Source organism: Triturus cristatus, chromosome 12 (assembly GCF_964204655.1).
Source record: "Triturus cristatus chromosome 12, aTriCri1.1, whole genome shotgun sequence".
Taxonomy (NCBI): Eukaryota; Metazoa; Chordata; class Amphibia; order Caudata; family Salamandridae; genus Triturus; species Triturus cristatus.
In genome coordinates, this window is record NC_140595.1 from 429,418,774 (window position 1) to 429,436,447 (window position 17,674).

At 44.4% G+C, this 17,674-nt stretch overlaps 1 protein-coding gene across 1 annotated transcript in view; it reads right to left on the reverse strand.

The window, feature by feature from the left end:
• BCO1 (beta-carotene oxygenase 1) overlaps window positions 1-17,674 on the reverse strand; it is a 172,507-nt gene that overhangs the window by 45,593 nt on the left and 109,240 nt on the right. Inside the window, exon 9 of the mRNA XM_085639534.1 lies at window positions 7,999-8,093. Within this exon, the coding sequence (XP_085495660.1) occupies window positions 7,999-8,093 (95 nt within the window). The remainder of the gene's footprint in view (window positions 1-7,998; window positions 8,094-17,674) is intronic.

A 17,674-nucleotide genomic window follows, 5' to 3' on the forward strand; every position in this document is an offset into this window, starting at 1 on the left:
TTCATAGGTCCCATAAACTGACCGCCCAGTGCAGCAAGAGGCCATTATTTTTCATCTAAAAATTATGGAATTATTAAATTGAATGAATTCTGAGTGGAGGCACTGTACATTTTGCAAATATCAAAAGTAAAACTACAAATTCTTGAATGAAACACACCACTGGCTAAAGTGCAGGGACAGGATGGAGCTATCACACACGTCGCAGAGCCACACGCCAACTATATCAAATGCGGAGACTGGCTTTGAGGAAATGAAAGCAGAGCTTTATCGGAAAACAAGCATGGGCAAAGGCAATAGGTCTCGTCTGTGGGAACTGTTGGCTTTGCCCAAGGGTTTTGCAATATCTTACTGTGTATATATTGCTATTTGAGGTAAGTAAATAGTTTGAATGTATTAACATTTGTACATTTTCTTTGCTTGAGTGCAATTTGTTTATTGTTATCAGAATTTACTTTATTAAGTATTGTCAGCTCTAAAAGGAATTTGGATTATTGGGTTTTCCAGTGCCTTTATGGTACATGTTAGCTGAGCTGACGGTAGGTGTCCAAGTGAGTGCTGGTTATCGGAGGGTGTTCATAATGTGGCCCTATTCAGAGCGCTGGAGCTCAGGCTGAAGGCGAGGTTAGTCAGCGGGCCATTACTGTGTTCAGACTACATGCTCATCCAATCTCGGCCTCTTCCAGTGTGCACAGAGTGATGGTTATATATTTATCATTTGCAATTACTATATTTAATTATTTTACAACAAAATCATTGTTGTTACTCAATTATGTTAAACTGCTAATAAGCACTAATGAAGCCAATAGGCCTGACTTGTTAAAGGCATATGTTTATTGTGTGATATGTCTGGATGCAATAGCAGAAGACTTAAAAAAAGGCACCTAAACTCTGGCCAGGCAGCATGCTGTGTAAAGCAGAGGATTGCAGTTCACATGGGTTTAAGCCACACCCTTAATTACATAGACCACATTCCTTTTAGAGACAGCCCACCACTCTTATCTTCTCATGGAAAGTACTGTGGTATACAGTATGCTTTTGACTACAGACAGATACAATCTTTCTTGTAGGTGAGACGTAAAAATTGCAATGTGATACACCAGTGGAGTCCTTGGAAGTAAATCTAAAACTTGTGGAGCATAAAGAAAGGGGCAACCGATTTACTTCTCAAGTGCACTCACTCTGCAGGGTTTTTGGGAGGGTAGGTGAGAAGCTGGTGTTACACTTCAGACAGGGGGGTCGTGGATTTCAGTGAAAAAAGACAAGTATCACCCCAGGCCGTCATTATAGGTAACAGGGCTTTTGGGGAAGCAAGATGGAGAGCGGGGCGTGGGGCAGAACCACAGAAGACACGGGGAGGGGGCGAAGCAACAGGGGTAGGGAGAAGCAACGGGAGGGCAGAGGAAGAATCACAGAGGGCGGGCCTGAGGCAATGCAGGGGCATGGGTGGGTAGGAAGCAACTCGGTGGGCGTGGGAAGGGAAGTAAGAGAGCGAGCTCCACGGGCGAAAGCACAACTGGCATGGAGGGTGGGAGTAAGGTTGCTGAAGCACAATGGCAATGGAGGGCGATGTAAGCAAATGCAACGAAGGGCAAGAGGCAGAGGGAAAGCAAAGGTCAATGGTGAACAGGGGAGAGCAGAACACAGGAGAGAAAACAACATGGAGCTCTGGGAATGGACAGGGAAGCAACTCATGGAGTGCTCTTCCAAAAATTTAAAAGAGGTCCAGAAATGTGTGCACTCGTGGAAGAATAAAAGGAGACAATTAAAGAAGTGGTAAACAGGCTGTGCTCCATGGGAGTGACAAAGACAAGATAGACGAGCTAAAACAAATAATGCCAGTGAATAAAAAGCCAGCAAATGAGAGTGCAAAGCCAATGTTAATCAAAGGACGGAAAACATTCCTAGGTAAGCTTTCAGCATGTCGTCAATATGTCTTTGTAACAGGAGACCTGTGGTAGGTTTCGACCTAAAAGTAACCAGTCCCACAATATCACTTCTCCCATCCAACTTAAGGCTTTCTGCCATTCATATTGTAGGAACGTGCCTGTTTTGTATGGTCACCCCCACTTTTTGCTCTAATGTTGATGGTGATGACTCTGATAGTGCACTGGAGCCTGCTGCCCAGGCCCCTGTGTAAGTGCTCTCTCCCTACAACTGTTAAGTGTAAATTGGCAATCCCAATTGAGAAGGATTTTACCCCGCTTATAATTCCCTAGTATATGGTACCAGTGGTACTCAGAGCATGGGGGTAAAGGGGTCCCCAGGGCTTGCAGCACTGTTTTTGCCACCCTGAGTGACCAAATAAACTACTGACAGCAGGCCTGCGATTGCAGACTGCAGAAGCAGTGCAAACTACTTGAACTCAACTTTGCCAACACCATGTGTGGCAATGTCAATGCACTATCTTTGATATGTGCCTGTCACCCCTAAGGAAGGCCTCCCAAAGCTCAGGAGGTAGAGTACATTATATCAAAGATGTGGACATGTAAATGCAAGCTTACTGGACCCTAAAGTGCCCTTTACCATTAAAGGATGCTATAAGTAATAGACAGCTCATAGGATAACATAGGTTGGCACTCGGCAAACCTGAGTTTGGAATCTCCATTATGGTACCTCCTACATATGTCATGTTTTGTATCAAACAACATGCCTTTTCACCTCTGACATGAATCTGGTGTCGAAGGTGATGTGGCATGCACCCAGGTGGCCACCTTAAATGTTGCCCACCTGGTTGCCCCAGCTTCTCTGCGCTCCTACTGGCTATCCCGTGCTGCCCGCACCTGCTGCCGCCAAGACTGGTTTCTGACCTCTTGCCAAGCAGTGTGATCATGCCCAAGAGTCAGGAACAAATGCCTGGGCTAGAAGGAGGTCACACACTCCTCCCTCTCAGGCAGGCTAATGAAGTGACCCATCAAGGTGGTGAGCTTTAAAGGCTGCAATGACTCTGATATGCACCAGGGCTGACTGCCAGAGGAGGAAACAGCCCTCCCCTGCCCCAGGCACCTTCACACCTCGGCGGGTGGGAAATTAGATAGTCAAGGAAGTGTACACCCCCTGAAGCCTAGCCACACCTCCAGGGTGGGTAGCCTGGTCTGTACACTGGAAGAAGGGTTCTGCCATTTTTAGAAGTGTCAGAATAGAGGGTTCTGGGTAGAAATGGTGACCCACAGCTCCAAATGGCTATTGGCCCAGGCCCCTTACTGCCCCATATCTAAGATTTAAGGGACACCCCTGACACCAGAACCTGAGTTCTAAACAACCTGCTTCAAAGAAGATAGGAGAAGAGACCTGTGTTTGCAACAACAGGACTTGCACAAAGCAAAAGAGGGATACTATGCTCCTGTTGCAAAGCTCCTGGAACTGCCTGATCGAGACTCGCTCTAGGCTATCTCTCGGTTCCCTCAGACAGAGGGACCCCTGTGTAAGCCTGAAGCACCCTTAAACTCTCCTGGACTAGTGCCACTAGTTCCCTGAAAACTGCAGATAAAGCAATGCTCTGAAGAATCGCTGGCCATCGGGATCGCTCCAATCCAGATGGTCTAATGCATTGTGAGAACTGTATTCCTGCCTTCCACACAGTTACAGGCAGCTATACAGGCAGCTACCACATTCCTTGGGCCCACTGGACGTCGAAGTATCTTGCTGCTCTACTTACCGCTGCCAACAATTGTTGGTCGCAAGTTTGGCAACTGACCCCTTCACTCGAGGCTGCACCTAGAGGGGGCTCCATCCGAGCTTCGACCAACGTCAGCAACCCTGTTGTTGTGTTTTTTGCATCTTTCTCCCCACAACACCGTTCCAGCGATAAAAGCAGCTCTCCTGCGGCTCCCGTTCAGCACCAGGGACCACCAGGAAAACTCAGCACTCGGGCTCCACAGGCCAGGCAAAATTGAAACAGCTGTTGTGGCTTGGTCCTGGGACTCCGATTACATTTATCCAGCAACGATACCATGCAACTCCACCTGCAAGTGACAGATTGTCCCTAGTGGTTTTTCCCATTGACTGCAATGATACCATTTCACGGTATTATTTTGCACTGATTTTATGTTTCTTCGGAAATCTATAACTCTGGTTATACGTATGCTCTTCTGTTCGTTTTGGTATCTAAATTAAACAAAAATACACACTATTTTTATAAACTGGTGTTGGATTTCTCTCGAATTGGGTCAATTGCTTATCATCCACATTGGTACTCTGAAATGCTTGACACGTTCCTATAGTAAAACCCGACTGCTCTTTGCCACACTACCAGGACTGAGCTAAGGATTTATTAGTGTCAATCCAAGGACCATCTTTGGGATTTGTGACAGTATTGCATGGGCAAGCCAGACCAGCATCACCACATAATACTCCTCCTTCCTACAAATGTATAATAAGGAGTTTGTTCTTCGGATTAGAAAATGAAAGCTGCTTCGGGCGGTATCCATGCATTTTAAATAAAATACTATCACATTCTAGTATGCTGGAAAGCCCTGCAGGGGGACATGTCGTGCTTGTTACAATACAAATCAAAAGTACAAACAAATATATTAAATTTCACTCCATTGCTAGCATCATACACTTTGTGTTGTTACATCCTTTTTATATGTTTTTTTCAAGCATGTTTATGTACAGGAAAGCCAGAAACATTCATTAATATAAATGAAAGTCAAGTTGACGGAGCTAAAAAGTTTAAGCAGAGGAGAAAAAAAAGCAGGGACCGACTATTTCACATTAGCATAGGTGCAAAAGAAGTGAACAAGTAAACAATAATACATAAAATCTAAACTAGTGTTATCAGCCATAATTTATCCTTCTGCACAGTATACTTGAGTTTCAAATATTCTATTAGCAGGCCTATTTAACAAAAATAATGCAGACTATACTCCCTCGGTTGAATATATAAAAATTCTTTTTTTGCAGTTTTATATTGCATGAACTTAGCCTGAGGACATTAGACCTAGAGCGCTTTACATGAGAACCAGAAGTCCCATGAACTCATGCCATGTCCTCGGAGAGCTTTGTTTACAGTGAATGTACCTTGTTGCATCACCCAATGTGTATGCTTCACAGTTCAACAAAGGACTGTTGTGGTGTTAGCCTTATACACTCGCTCCATTAATCCTACTTTGCTTAGCAAGGGAAAGTCTATTTATAGTGACCGATCAGTGTGAGCGTTGATTCATAAAAACGTCAGTGGTAGCAAGAGTGACATTATGTGGCCTTTGACCCCTGGGACATCACATCACAGAACAATGGATTAAACCCAGATCTTTGTGACTGGGGTGAATGTTTGCATTGTTCAGCATTCCATCCATCATTTATTCCTTTTGTATTTGTCGCCCTAAGTGGGAATGGCATGCCCAGACGTGGGTCCAGTGTTCACTGCGCCACTGGATTCAAGCTAGCCTGGCTGATGAGAGGTTATGCCTGAAACCGGTCCCAGGATGCTTGTTTTTGCTCCAGGGAGGACCAGGCTTGGCAGTTCAGGCTGGACTGTTCCCATGAGGAACAGGGTCAAGACTGATTTGCATATGGCTGGGTCCAAACTGGGGTGGTGTGGTGAGCAAAATAATGATGGATTAAACCCAGATCTTTGTGACTGGGGGTGAATGTTTGCATTGTTTAGCATTCCGGCCATAATTTGTAACTTTTGCATTTGTCACCCTAAGTGGAAAGGTTATGCCCAGACGTGGGTTCCGTGTTCACTGCGCCACTGGATTCAAGCTAGCCTGGCTGATGAGAGGTTAAGCCCCGAAACCGGTCCCAGGATGATTGTTTCTGGTCCAGGGAGGACCAGGCTTCGCAGTTCGGGCCGGACTTTTCCCATGAGGCACAGGGTCAAGTTTGATTTGCATATGGCTGGGTCCAAACTGGGGTGGCCTGGTGACCAAAAGAACGATGGATTAAACCCAGATCTTTGTGACTGGGGTGAATGTTTGCATTGTTCAGCATTCTGTCCATCATTTTTTGCTTTTTCATTTGTCGCTCTAAGTGGGAAGGGTATGCCCAGAAGTGGGTCCCGTGTTCACTGCGCCACTGGATTCAAGCTAGCCTGGCTGATGAGAGGTGATGAGCCAAAACCGGTCTCAGGATACTTTTTACTGGTCCAGGGAGGACCAGGATTGGCAGTTCGGGTTGGACTGTTACCATGAGGAACAGGATCAAGACTGATTTGCAAATGGCTGGGTCCAAAATGGGGTGGGGGGGAGTGAGCAAAAGAATGATGGATTAAACCCAGATCCTTGTGACTGGGGCTGATTGTTTGCATTGTTCAGCATTCCGTCCATCATTTGTTCCTTTTGCAATCACTCAATACCCTGACACAATGGGAAGTGACGTCACCACACCTATGACCCACCATTTTGGCCATACTTGTAGACCCCTAAAACACTTTCCACATAATCCACATTGCAACTGACAACTCTTCCAACTGAATAGTCCAACACTGTGTAACATGCTAGCCCTTCACTAATGTGCTCCAGCTCCTCAACAGGTATACGAAGCAGTATGCAATTACAATTAAAACAAAGTTACTGCTCAAGGATTTTCAGAAGCTGATTTGAACCCTCAATATAAGGCTACTTAAACAAATCTTATGAGGACTTAAAATTACGTATTAGGATAGGTTAGACATCTGGCAGGAATTTGTGGCTATCAAGAGTGTTTTACTTGCTGCGGCTCAGACCTGTTTTACCCCTTTGAGGCACTGGGCACAAGATGAATTGTTTTGCTTCTGGCTGCAGAGACGTTTGAATACATGGCAGGAGAAGACTGCTCATGGTCCTTAGAAGTTTCTTGTTGTTGCGAAGTATGAGACTTTTGTCCCATTTAATGTTTTTAAAAAACCTTGCCAGCATAATAATTCACAACGCTGGCATTGCTTTAAATAATAATCATGTGAAATTGTTCAGTGTTTCTCACATTACTAGTGATAACAAGTGTTACATCAATTGCAACATATAGACAGGGTACCTGGAATTGTACGATGCTGTGGATGCTGCATTTTCCACACAGTTATGGTGTACAACACTTGTCATATAATCTACAATCTGCTGACATAAAAAAACTGTTTTGATTTTAATTGATCAAAAAGTTGCCACGTATGCTGGCACAGAGTGCAAGACTTTTTTGCGAACTAGTTAACTGGCACACTTTCATTTGTAGTTTGCTGTATTGCAGTTGTCACATAATTGATCTTCAGTTTTCTGATAATGTTGATCATCTGGTACAGAAGGCATTAAAACCGCACACATTAACAAATGGAAAATATGAACATATTACAAATAAGCTACCAGACTCCTTGGCTGTTATCTATTTCTGCAGAAGCAATATCAACTAACCCCCTTGGTAAATGGAAAAAGTAAAGCAAAAGTATCACTGTTAATATCTTCAAAGCTGTAACAGTTTGCAGGTTGAAAAAAATGTTGCATTGTTAATTAATTTTGGCAGCACAGCTCACAGGTCCACAATTGCAGATAGGGTCCTGCTCAACAGGAAAACCATGAATGCCTGCTGAAGGTGTAACTCCTTGTAATTCCTTCCTATCTCTCTAGAGAAAGGTAAAGAAAATATCAAAACCCCTAGCCTGTGAGGCAAACATGCAGGGTGCTTAGGGAAGCCTGTGGTTTGCATGGCCGCGAAGGGCATGTTGCTAGGCGACTTGTTGCTGACCACGTTGAAACAGTAGCAAGTTTCAACAATTTCTTGTCCCGAGGCAGAAGCAGCATCGAGCAGAAACGAGAGAAATGAGGCAAAGTTTATTTTTTAATATTATTTACTGCTGCCAAAATGGTGAGTTATACTGGCTTTGCTACCCCTGAAGCCAGTGGTAGTAAGGGGAAAGCCAGGGGTTGCAGTTGCGACCCCTAAATGCTGTCCATGCCGATCAGTCCATTGTATGGAATGTTTATTTTATACGCAACTGGCTGTTGTGTTCAATGGAGTGAGTGGCTAATGCGGCTGAACTTTCAATTTTTTAATGTGATCCCAAAGAATATAACCAAGAAAGATGCATACCTGTGTTGGAATCGGTCTCCACTGAACATGTGCTGCGTAGATGTAGCGGTAATGTTTCCCATTGTAATCATAGTTGATTCGAGGTAATTCAATTCCTGCACAGTAGAAAAAGATCTCAATCATTCGAGTGGTGGTGTATCATGCAGAAATACAAATGTTATGCTATCTTACTGGTATTAGTGTAGCACACGTACGGCATTGGTATGTCGTCATAGCAATGTAGATGTCTGGAATGTGTGTTAATAATTCGCCCAGTGCATACATTTTTGGGGATTAGAATTTAAGAAGACTATGGAAACTGTGATGGACCCTCATTGGGTTTTGCCATGGGAATAAGTGAGAGGTTTGATCATAGTTTTGGTGGATGATTCTGATCTAAGAAAATGATTGAACAAGTTTATGCTGGCGTTGTCAATGTTGACTTCAAACACTTGCTAAACACTGGTTGTGATCCAGCTTGCTCTGGCTTTATTATTAACGAATGGTTGACTCTCTAATACTACATTTTTGTTTGAATTATCTGCTAATCCAGTTTCCTCTAGTGCATGTATCTAATATGGGATTATTGAATGAATCCAAGTAATGTTCAAAATATTATTGGGATTCATTCAATCATTCTGAATTCTCAACACATTTGTCTCCTTTGTAAAGTGTATTGATAGTTTTAATGAGAGGTCTGCGCATGTCACTATCAGTGTGCCGTCCCTATCATCTATTGTCTTGATATAATTCATATTCTTGTGTTTCTTTAATTTGGAAACTAGGATCCTGCTAGTTCATTTAACACTAACCTGGTAGAATTGTTCCTTAGGGGGAATTATTCCATTTGTTCTGCTTGTAGGAACTCTATTTAGCCAGCCACATTGACTGGGGAGACTGTTTTACCTATTCATTTTCTCAAAAGACATTTTGCCCAGGAACATTTTAGATTTCATTCTAAATCCTCTCCCTTGATGCTTCTGATGTGACATGGGCATACAATTATTGTGAACTACCTACTGAAGCAATCTTCCCCAGTATAAGGTTCTTTAGCAAGTATTCATTAATGTGCTAAGGCTTCAATTTGCTGCTTCATCTTTTAAAAATGTACCTTTGATACTTGATGAGAGTTATGTTTTCCAAGTGAGGAGAAAAAAGTTAATAACTAATCCCAGGGAAATGTTCCTGTACTTTTGAACTATTAGTATAGTTACTCTCAACTGAAACAGTTGCTTTGGTATCCGATGTGCTCCTAGTGACAGGTAGTTACTGCATCTCCACCATGAATCAACTATATCCTCCATCTTTAAAAAGGGGGGCCGTGCTGATGCTGCATGCTATCATTCGATTTAGTAACTTACCCCAAAATGGGTTATTGTATTGTTGACTTTGAATGAGATAACTTCAAGGGCTGTTTGTAAGGTTTGAATGAGAGATCTAAGTATAAAGCAAAAAGTATCAGGGGCAAACAGGAAGCACTATTTCCTGCTGGTTTTTACTAGGAGAGCTATTAGCCACTTCCTTCAGTTCAGTGGGAGAGAACGATTTTGAAAAACTTATTTTTCAGTCCCCTCGTCATAAATTGATCAGATAGTCCAATATCTTTTTCAAGTCCATATATTTAGGGGACTTTAAATTGCTAAGCTTGACCCGCCACAAATTGCTCGCTGAGACTCAAGCATCTCTTGAACCAGACAAGCAGATGAATTAAATTGTAGCCAAAATTCAGGAAGAATCCTTGTGAGTTCATATGCTTGTCATTAATCACTCATTGGGCTAGCTGTGGAGCATGAAAACCTACTATCTGATCTCTTTAGTTTCCTTTTACTTCAACCATCTTCATCTAGTGTTTCCTCATCTTTATTTCATCCATGTGCATTATAGATTAGTAAATTGAGGATTCTTCCTAAATATTGGTCTTGTTCAAATAATTCTGCTTGTCTGGTCCAAGAGACACTGAAGACTCAGATTGCAATTTATGGGGGTCAAGCTTAGTTATTCAAAGGAAGGCCCTCCTTGCCTGTCCATCCCCTAAAGATTTTAGTAGGGTAGTGTAGTAAAAGGGTGTACTCTTTTTAAAAATCATGCAATCTTATTTACAGCTCTGCTTTATAATGTTTAATAATCTTAACCTTGTGAATGTGATATGTCATGAAGAGTCCTTTGACAGTGTCAAAGTGTGTGAAGGCAGGACACAACCTATAGCAATGTAAAGGGTGAAACACCTCTCCCTCTCCCAACCCAGAAAGACTATCAGTATGAAGATGAATGCAGATTTATCCCGTCACACCCAGCCCTTCCTGTGTTGTGGCTGTCTAGAAAGTATGCACAAAGTGTTGCTATCAACCACTTCAGACGTGTATTGGAGTCAGGCTGTAAAGCGCAAAGAGTCATAAACACAGAGAAATGCCCACTTTCTGAAAGTGGCATTCCTAAAATAGTAATGTAAACTCTAACGACACCAGTAAGTATGATTTATCACCACTATTCTAAACATACCAAACATGGCAATGCCACTCCTTTATGATCAGTAATTACCACTTAAAAATATATAAGGGAATTCCCAATGCTATGAGAGGAGCAGGCCATGCAGCAGTGAAAAACGAAATATGGCAGTAAAGTCCGCACACAGGCCCTGCAGTGTCAGGCCTGAGACAGGTTTGAAAGGCTACGTCTGTGGGTGGCACAATGAGTGCTGCAGGCCCATTAGTAGCATTTAATTTCCAGGCCCTGTGTATATGTGATACCACTTTACAAGGGACTTACAAGTAAATCAAATATGCCAAACAGGTGCAAATCAATTATACCATGTTTAGAGGATAGAGCACATGCACTTTAGCACTAATTAACAGTAGTAATGTGCCCAGGGTCCTAAAGCCAACAAAGAAAATGTCAGAAAAATAGGTGGAGGAAGGGAAAAGTTTGGGGATAACCCTGCAGAAAGGGCATATCCAACACAAGTGGAAACTGAATGAATATTTCCTCCTTTCATGTCAAAAAATTATACACTCGACGCAACCCTCCTTGGTAGAGTCAACACCCTAATAATTTCTGTCGGCTGGCAGCATTTTAAAAGTGTCTATAATACTGTATGTGAAGTATTATTGATTTCATATTATTGCACTGAATTATTGTAAGTCTGCGACTTTGTTGTTTTGCTATTAATAAAAAATGTTTTTAAAAAATGATACACTGTTGTCGAAACTGTAATTGGCCAGGGATGCAAATCTTTAACCACAAACCCTACATTGGCAGTAGTCAAGGAAACATTCTGAGTTGTTTTAGTCACTCGATAAATGAACCACCTCTATGGTGGTAGCTTCCCTGCTGGCCTCTAGATTGTTACTCAACCTTCCGGTAACCATTAAGTAACTGGTGCAAATTGTTTCATCAGTATTTCGAAAAAGTAACCAGTCCTGTACTCCCTGTTTTGTATTGAAAATGTCCCATTTGCATTTTCCTAGAACTATTTATAATGGTCAGTAGACATATAAATGATCTGCTGCCCATGGATCCCCAGCCATCAAAAGACTCACTATGGGGTTCGACTAATTACAGGCTTCTGTGTACCCATGCACCAGTACATGACAGCCATTAGATTTTCTTTGTATCGGGGGCTGGCAGTACTTTCTCTGTTGGGACTCACTGGGGAAAAAAAACACTTTATACTTGCTCACTGATATCACTGTATGATCTCTTGTGATGACAGTGGCTCACCACCTCCTCTGCTTCATACCCCACTCAGTCTGTATCCACCTCTGTTGTGCAGGCACTGGTTGGCATTTGATGGGAATTTCTCCATCCCTTCTGCAATCCCGAGTTCAGCTCCTCAAGTGTTTTACCTGTGTTAGTGATTTCCATAGGTCGCTCCCACTAATATATTCCCTACAGCTATATGAAGCCTCAATCAGATCAGGAAGGGGGTGTGTCAGACCCTATTCAGGAGATCACAGGGTAAGCAGGGCTACTGGAACATAGCACTGGGGGCTGCACCCTTTTGCTCCGGCTGTCACTGGGTCTGTCTTACTATGTCTCTGCAAACTGGGCCAAATAGAGCCATTTCCGCACTTGGTTCTCAGCCATAGGGAGGACGTACAGTAACAGACTTGTCAGGGAGGTTAGTGTGGAAGTACTCAGGCTCAGCAATCAATACCATCCACCAGCAGTGCAATATGATCAATGTCCAGCCCACTGCTTCTCTTTGCAGAACAGACAAGTACTTTATTACACAGAAAACACAGAATTCTACTATAGACTCAATAATGCACATTTGCAGATGCGAGTCTTTGTGCTTTTAGGGACCTCTGCGCCTCCCTCCTCCAGGTGCAGAATTTGCGGTAAGGGCTTCAAATGCAGATCAGGCTCCTTCTGTTTGGTCTTAGCACTCAGTCTCTCAGTCCTAGGCCATCCCATTTCTCCACCCAGTTCAAAGGAGGAACACTGGTCTTCATTGGGCCCTCCTGCACCAGAGGTATCTCACGGGTAGCAGGAAGCAAATGACAGTATTCCATGAAGCAAATGGTAGTTTCCCAGGGAGCTGCTCAGCATTTGGCCATGCAGCATGTCACTTTAAGGGTCACAGCAGTAGAAAAGGCTTCTTTTTCTGGGTGGCTGGCTGTAGTTCTTGGTTCACTATGGACCTTCGGTAGTTTCTTGACTCACTGTGCAGCTCACTCTATACTCTGATGTGTACTTGATGCTTCTTTTTTAGCGTGATGGCCACACCACCCCAGTTGATGTTTTTGACATGGTGGACAGCAGGTGCAATCTTTGGCATGCAGTGTCTCGAGGCGACAACTTCGATTTTTCACCATGATTCTCTGGCATGCAGTGCCTCGAGGCACCCTAGAGGCACCTTATTGGTCACTTATTCTTACAAACTGGTCCTGACACAGCGTCACATTTGGGAAGAACCACAGTCATGTAATCCATGTGTGGGGCCCACGAGCCACCAGCAGGCTCTTATCCCGGCTTCTGTAAGGCCTGCCACTAGGGCACACAGCTTCAGGTAGCTTGGTAGCTGCGGTGGGGATAAGTGCCATTCCTTATGCACCCTTTCTTAGCAGGTCTCTGTCGGACAGACCCTATGCAAGGGTCAGTTCTGGGAGTCCCTTCCATGATCAGCATCTCCTTCAGGGTTGGCACTTCCTTTACTTGCTTACTGGCAGGATATCTTGCCACCCAGAACTATCTAGTTCCTCCTTTAGATCGGACAACAGGCAATGTTCCTTCGCCTCTGGGGAGTTGGTTGCCAGTGCGACAACAACCCTTGGCTGCTTAGTAGTTCCTGAGTGCTCTGCTGTGTACCCCCTCCTCAGTAGAAGAGACCACAACAACGAACACTGATGAGTCTTGGGCTCCCATTTGTATACTGGTATGACAGGAGAAAGGATGTGTATTCCAGGTCTGCTTTCTTGGATCCGGTTTGGATCAATTCCCCTTTCATGTTTTCTGGCCAGATCCCCTTCCAAGCCTGGTCTTCGTCTTTAGTGTTGCTGTGCCTACCAAAACAGTCTCCAGGACGAGTGGAGGGGCATTAGTCCCATATCACCATGATGGTGTGCTTGGTGCTCCGTTCCAATCTCAAGACAAAGTCCAGAAGGTATCATCGTCAAGGACAGGGCCAGGGTCAAGGTGCATGGGATTAGTGTGTAGCATGACTGAAAATCAAAATGCAGGATTACAGGTATATGCAGTTTGGGCATGCAGGAAAAATGACTGTACATCATGCAGGGGACACTCCCGTCCCAACATGAAATAAGGAGTAAGAGCAGCATCCGTGCTGCCTTTTCGAAGTGATAGGTCCTCTGCTGAGCTAAACCACAGTCCATCTGCCAATTCTAGGGATGTTTTCACTGTGTCTCACATCAAACTCACCTCCCCATGAATTGGGAGGGTTTCGATGGTAGGCTCTTGGGGTTCACAAGTGGCCTCCATTCTGGACTGCTAGTTTACCGCTATTTGGCACAAGTCCATTTTCAATGAAATTCTCCTCAGCTTACCAGGCAGTCCACATCCATATTGTGTTCTGGAGGGTCATTAGGTTTGGCAAATTTTCTGCACTTCTTATGAAGTGTGATCCTGGTGGTGTAACGCAAAATGATGGGGCCCTTCTGTAGAACATGATGAGAGACCCCTGAGTCTCCCTTATCTCGAAGATATTAATTGATCTTGTGCACAATGGAGGCCCCCAAATGGGTTTGGGGCACCCTAGGAGGTTCGGGCCCACTGCGCCATGGGGCCTGCATTAGGCCACCGAGTAATCCCCTCCCTCTTCGATGATAGATAATACACTGTTAACAATACTGTATTTGTTCAGAATTGCAAGTATTTACATTTATAATTGTGTTTTTTTGGTATGATTGATGTGTATTTAGAGAGGTCTTCACAAGAAAAACATTGTAGTCAGTAACCTTTATGGCCAAAAATCCATTTTGAAATTTGTTATTCTTATTAGGATTCAAAAAACATTTTTGTGGATTTATCAATCCGAAAAATAATTTTGTAGGTGGGTGATTATTTATATTGGACCCAATAATTGTGAGTTTTTGAGACTTCCTTCGGATGTCAGTTGCAACCATTAAGGTTTAGGATGACAATGACTAAAAGTGACTCAGATGGGAGCTGTAACTAGATGTTTGAAGTTGGAATTGTTACAACTCTCTCCATCGAAAACACTATACCCACAGAAGTAGCGCACATCCCTGCACCCATGTGGAAAGGGTCACACTTAACAGCCACCCTTCGTCATCAAGCACTGTTAAGAAACTGGAAGCCCAGTCACTAAACCTAAGGCCCCAGGCAGTGGAAGCAGGCAAGAAGTACACAGCATTAGAGACATTTTAAGACATGGGCAAAGTGGAAGAGGCACCTGGGAAGTAAACTTTCTTTCTATTTCAGCTATAGATATCTATGACTTTCTCTCTCTGCCCAGTGTCATGTTAAGGACTTTTGGAGCCATGAGAAAAACCAATCCAATCAACTTTTTTTCCAGTTAGAGTAGACCATAAAAAGTGTTTGACAATAAAATCACAAAACACAAGAAGTGCATAAGAATAAAAACCAAAAATATTTGGAAATTACCAACATTAAAATTCATCGCACAGTAAAAAATTCAAAGAGAAACAAATGAAGGACTACTGATCAACGTCCAACAACTGCCAGATCATTTACACAGTTTACAACCACAATTATTGATAAAAAGGTGGTCATGTGTTATTTTGGTGCTGTCCAATTTCATTTAATTAATACTGTAATTTATACAGAAAATAAAAAGGATTAAAATGAAGCTAAGAAACGATTAAAAAGTTAAAAATAGATAAAATGTGGCAACATATACAATATGGAAGCTTTATATTAGGGGTATTAGATTTAGCAGAAGCCTACGTCTAATCCACATAGAATTCAGATATCGGGACACAGCAAATACAATAGGTGGGTGAGTATCAGTTCTTAATAGTCTATATGCCTCGAACCTAAATTTCTGCAAAGTGGGACAAGCCATCGCCGTCTGGCAATTTTATAGCCAGAACAGAAAAAAAAAGACATGAATGTCGGACTCATCTACACTATTGCAGACAGGGCACCCAAGGGCGGAGGCTTTTGACCATTTATTTGTAAAGGCATGAAGCGGCAGTGTCCCCACCCTAAACTTGATGTACAACTTTCTTGCCATAGTAGGTTGTATATCATCCAGAAAGGGCTCAATGATGTACTCAGCTTTAATATTTAAACAGTCCGCTGTTAGATGGCCAATTTTGGTGTTCCCCTGAATGTCGGCTAATTTGAGAGATCTATAGGCTCTAACTAAATCTGGGCGTGACATTGTCGGGCAGACTGCCTGGGGTTACTCCATAGGTTTGGGTTACCTATCCTGTAACATAACTCCCTGATATATGAAAACCATGGTAGTTTGCTGTTGGAGGGAGGACCACCGGGGAGTCAGGGGGCCCACTCCGGGGCACCTTCCTACCGCAAAGTTATAGCCGAGCGCCGCTGAGAAGCCTCCTAGGAGAGGTCTTTCTCCTATGATTGTACTAGGCCCAGTAACACCACCACACAGGACTCCGTATCAGTTGCTTATCTAGGTACTTTATCAATAGTAGCACATTCGAAATATTTACAGGGGGATCGAGAGATCCAGAAAGAGTCTCAATGTCTTTGTAGGAACAGGGTAGCGGGACAGTCTTAGTACCAGCCTGGTACGGGGAAACTCTGCGCCAGACCTTGCGTTAGGCCGAAGGTGGCTCCGGGGATCGGAGCGGCAGGTGCTGGTCTCAAAGCAGCTCGGACGTGGAGAGCCGCGACGGTGTCTGCAGGGCTCGGGTGGTAGTTCCGCTTGGGTCGAGCCGCGACACAGTCAGCAGGGCTCCGGTGGTAGGTCCGCTTCGTTCGAGCCGCGACGAGGTCAGCCGGGCTCTGATGGCAAGTTCAACAAGGTCGGGCCGCGACAGCGTCAGCAGGGCCCCAAAGGTTCGTGAAGGTCTTTAAGCACGGTGGAGCCGCGACGTAGTCAGCAGGGCTCAGAGCGTGGTTCCAGGATGAGTCTTTCTCTGTACGGTCAGCCGCGATCCGATCAGCAGGGCTCTTGACTCCGGGATACAACTGCTGTCCTGTTGCAGGGTCGCCCCAGATATAGGTCTGGAGCCCTTTGATGTCCGGACCCTTGCGCCCGGGGGGGCGGAGAGGCCGGGTAGGGAGCGGCCAGACGCTCAGCAGGAGAGGTGCCAGGCCCAGGAGAGCTGTGGGGCGATCGCACCTAGGTGTGGGAGGACGGTTGGGGGTCCCATCGATACTGCCCTCCGCCGGGAGTGGGGAAGTGTTCACGTGGTACCCCCTGGCCAGTTGTTGGTGCCTTGATGTCGGGGCTTGCTGGGGCCGAGGCCGGGTTGAGCGGGGTCACGTAGGCTGGTGCGCAGAGTCACGTACAATCCAAAATGGAGGAGCCCCGAGGTGCAGGGGACCTCGTGCGGCTTGGCGAGGGGGAACAGGATCACGCCACGAGGCCGGCTCCAACATTTGCCCACGCCCGGAAGACTCAAGATGTCCTTTAGTTCTAGCTGGTAAGCTGCTAGTTCTGGGGTCACCCACTGTCTACGCCAAAAGGTTAGCGGTCAAAGTCCCACCTCCTCGGCAATGGGTCTAATACCTAGGTCCATGCGTAGAGGGATGAGGCCGGGTGCTTGATGGAAGTCCCAGCAGCTGTCTCATAAAATTATTCTTGGTTTTGGACAGTCCATCAGAAAAGCAATGTCCCCAGAGTTCAGCTCCATACATTGCCGCACTCCTCGCTTGTACTTTGTATATCTCTGCCACAGGAGCGACCATTTTGTGGGCGGAATTTCTATGAGTTCGATTTATTCCCCCAGCTGTCTGAGCTAACTTAAGGCTTGCTTTGGTTAACTGTGGGCCCCGTTCAAATGATTCGGTGAGTGTAACACCAAGGTAGTCAAAAACAGAGACCCTTTCCCGGAAGGTGCCATTTAGGGTTGTGCAAGATGTTTTTGCTGGATTAAACGCCATGAATTTGGTCTTTAGTGTGTTAATTTCAAGCCGCCGATTATTGCAAAATGTCACAAAACTATCTAAAATCCTCTCAATGCCCATAGAAGACTTAGATAATTTCAAAGTATCATCTGCAAACATCATTGCAGGTACCTTACTTTGCACCAACTTCGGCGCATCGTTGTGCTTTATC